The 3,408-nt window shown below is 54.6% G+C and overlaps 1 protein-coding gene across 2 annotated transcripts; it reads left to right on the forward strand.

The window, feature by feature from the left end:
- Nucleotides 1–233: 233 nt before the first annotated feature.
- LOC119356226 (9-beta-pimara-7,15-diene oxidase-like) lies at nt 234–2,498 on the forward strand. Of its 2 annotated transcripts, XM_037623154.1 has the most exons (3): nt 234–480; nt 633–1,625; nt 1,731–2,498. In XM_037623154.1, exons 2-3 carry the CDS (start codon nt 708–710, stop codon nt 2,358–2,360), a joined length of 1,548 nt encoding a protein of 515 aa, XP_037479051.1. In that variant the 5' UTR covers nt 234–480; nt 633–707; the 3' UTR covers nt 2,361–2,498. The 2 variants fall into 2 exon arrangements, with proteins under 2 accessions (XP_037479051.1, XP_037479050.1); XM_037623153.1 differs by having other exon boundaries at nt 234–1,625.
- Nucleotides 2,499–3,408: the final 910 nt, after the last annotated feature.

The following is a 3,408-nucleotide window of genomic DNA, read 5'->3' on the forward strand; positions in this document are numbered from 1 at the left end:
AGCACGGAGCGGCGCGGGACGCGGGTGGGAGACAAGGCGGACCTTTTGGGGTAGAGCTGCGCGTTGAGCGCCTCCAACTTAACCGGACATGTATGTCTATTTTGCCACCCATTGTCATCTTAAACGGACAGAATTCAGACAAAACAGAAGTCCGTTTGGGGTCGTGCGGTGGAGTTGGCCCTAACACCCACCGACACACATCCGTAAACGGTTGCGTCACCGCACACACCTCCTCTTCCCACGACCCCACTACTCCTCGAGCAGCCCCGCCGCCACCCCGATCCCCTTCGAGTCCGGCGTCCCCGCCTCTTCGAGCCCCTCTCCGCTTCCCCTCGATCCTCCTCACCTCGTGCATCGCCGCCAGATCTGCGCCACGCCAGCCGCGGGCGTGACCTGCGTCTCCTGGTAGCTAGCTATCGCCACCGCCCCTGGTCGCCGCCGCAGCTCACCCTCGTCGCCGGCCGGACCGTTTTCTGCAAGGTGCAGGCTCCCTCCCTCCCTCCTCCTTCTGTAATCAGTCCTCCGTCCTCCTTCCTTCTACTCTCCTTCCCATTCTTGTCTGCTCTCCGACCCCGTTTACATTACCAGTCTCTAATCCAAACACCTCCGTCGACGTGTCATTGACATCGCAGTGCTTATAAAAGTGGCTACTCTTGCCTGCTGTTCTTCCAAGCAAATTAAGCCGCGACTTAAATCGAACCATCCTGATGGAGCTAAGCACCGCCACTCTCCTGCTCTCTATCTCTGTCGCCTCACTGGCGATTCTTGCGTCGTTGCTTAGCCGCAAATCGGCACCAAGCTCCAAGAGGAGGCGGCCTCCTGGTCCACGGTGTCTCCCCTTCATCGGAAGCCTCCTCCACCTCCTTACCTCGGAGCCGCAGGTCGCTCTCCGGGACCTGGCCAAGAAGCACGGGCCGGTGATGTACCTGCGGCTGGGCCACGTCGACACCGTCGTGATCTCCTCCCCGGCGGCGGCACAGGAGGTGCTCCGGGACAACAACCTCACATTCGCGTCGCGGCCGAGCCTTGTGGCCACGGAGATCCTATGCTACGGGAACACTGACATCGCCTTTGCGCCGTACGGCGCGTACTGGAGGACGCTGCGAAAGATCTGCATGGTGGAGCTCCTGAGCGCGCGGAAGGTGAGGCAGTTCGCGCCCATCAGGGATACTGAGATCCTGTCCCTCGTTACGAATGTCCGCGCTGCCGCCAGAGGCGGCGAGCCAGTAAATCTCGGCGGACTGCTCGTGTCTTGCTCGAACACGATCAGCGCAAAGGCCACGTTCGGTGAGGGATGCGATGCCGACCTCCAGGAGCAGTTCTTGTCTGCGATCGGCGTGGCACTGGAGTACAGCGGGGGCTTCTGCGTCGGGGACCTCTTCCCGTCCCTGTGGTTCGTGGATGTCGTCACTGGGGTGAGACGCCGGCTCTGGCGAGCGCACAGGGTCCTCGACGCCGTCTTTGAGAAGATCATCACTAGGTGCGAGGCGCGGCGGGAGGAGAAGAAGTCAACGGCGACGACCGGCGGCGGAGATGATGACCTTCTGAGCGTCATGCTCAGGATCAAGGACGAGGACGGCCTTGAGTTCCCCATCAGCGCCACGAACATCAAGGCAGTCATAGTGGTAAAGTGTTTTTAAAAGATTCACATGATCGATGCGTAGATAGTACTGCCTACGTATGTGTTATTTTTCTTATTCATGTTCTTCATGTCGATTAATTTCGATTAGGATATGTTCACGGGAGGGACCGAGACAACATCATCAGCCGCCGAGTGGATCATGTCGGAGCTCATGCGGAGCCCGGAGGTAATGGCGAAGGCGCGGGCCGAGGTGCGGCGAACATTCGGCAACAAGAACCCACGAGACCACGAGAGCCTCATAGAGGGGCTGTGCTACACGAGGATGGTGGTGAAGGAGGGCTTGAGGCTGCACCCGGTGTTGCCGCTCGTCCTCCCACGTGTCTGCCGGGAGACCTGCGACGTCGGCGGATTCGAGGTCACGGAGGGCACCAGGGTCTTGGTTAACGTGTGGGCGATAGGGAGGAGCGCCGAGCATTGGCAGGACGCCGAGGTGTTTAGGCCGGAGAGGTTCGCGGATAGCACGGCGACAGACTACACCGGCACGCGGTACGAGTACTTGCCGTTCGGCAGCGGGAGGAGGATGTGCCCCGGCGGCAACTTTGCGATGGCCACGCTGGAGCTCACTGTGGCAAGGCTTCTCTACTACTTCGACTGGAGCCTCCCCAACGGGATTCGACCGGAGGAGCTCGACATGGACATGATCGTCGGCGCAACGGCAAGAAGAAGGAACCAACTGCACCTAATTGCGGTGCCCTATAATGTCCCAATCGATCTTTAAAGCCGATGTTTGTGACAAGTTCACTTTCGTTCTTCTGCCATGTGGGATGAATGTCTATATATGTCTTGTTTTTATGCAATGTAATGGAAAAATAAATAATTTCGGCAGATAACATTGTATATATAGAGTAAAATTCAGTTGTGGTCACTTAATTGCGCATTTTGTTCATCCAACAAATAAAATGACGATACAACCCGCAAGACTTTGTATGACCCATATAGATAAACCAAAACAAAGGAAGAGGATTTGGAGCTCCTGAGCGCTCCACCCCTTATATATGAACATTACTGGGTGCAGGGGCGGACCTACATAGTGCTAAGTGGGTGCCTAGGCCCCACTCAATTTTTAAAATTTCAATAGAAATTGCTTGTATTCTAATTTTTTTTAAGTTCTTCAAATTTGCATAATAAATGCCCCGACTCCAATGATATGCCCCCACTCCACACTAAAATATCTCTTCCTACTCTCTTGCTAAAATATTTAATCTCTTTACCAAGCTCAGTGAGTCTAACACTTATTTTGGTAATTTGCCTATCGAGAAAGGCTTTCGACCCGCTTTATATATAAAACAGCACGACCAAAAAGACACGACTCAAGAAAAAAAACGCCAAACCGATACAAGGTGATGAGGAAATCGTCTTACAAAGATGTTCTAATAAAATCCTCTTACAAAGCAGATCAAATATAAAAGAAGAGTACAAGAGTGCTCACACCCCAACAAGATGAGCTGAGGCTATTGACTAGAAGAAAACCCGTGCCTCCATGAGAAATCACTGAACATGCATGTAACACACACACCAAGCTATCGTCGGAGAGGACACTCTTTGCTCTCGCTCCGAGCCATGAATCGCCAATTCTGCCAGCAGATGATGAGGAATGAGAGCTAGCGATGCCACTGATGTCGCATGTAAAAGATAGGAAGCCTCCGGGACTGCCCCATGCCAAAGTCGAAGGTGCATCGAGAAGGATCTGAGCTTGCCCAGCGATGTCAACACGCCTAGGGTGACGATGGAACACACCTCGCCGTCGTGACCGAAGGAGGGTCAAG

This window comes from Triticum dicoccoides, chromosome 2A, assembly GCF_002162155.2.
Source record: "Triticum dicoccoides isolate Atlit2015 ecotype Zavitan chromosome 2A, WEW_v2.0, whole genome shotgun sequence".
NCBI classification, from domain to species: Eukaryota; Viridiplantae; Streptophyta; class Magnoliopsida; order Poales; family Poaceae; genus Triticum; species Triticum dicoccoides.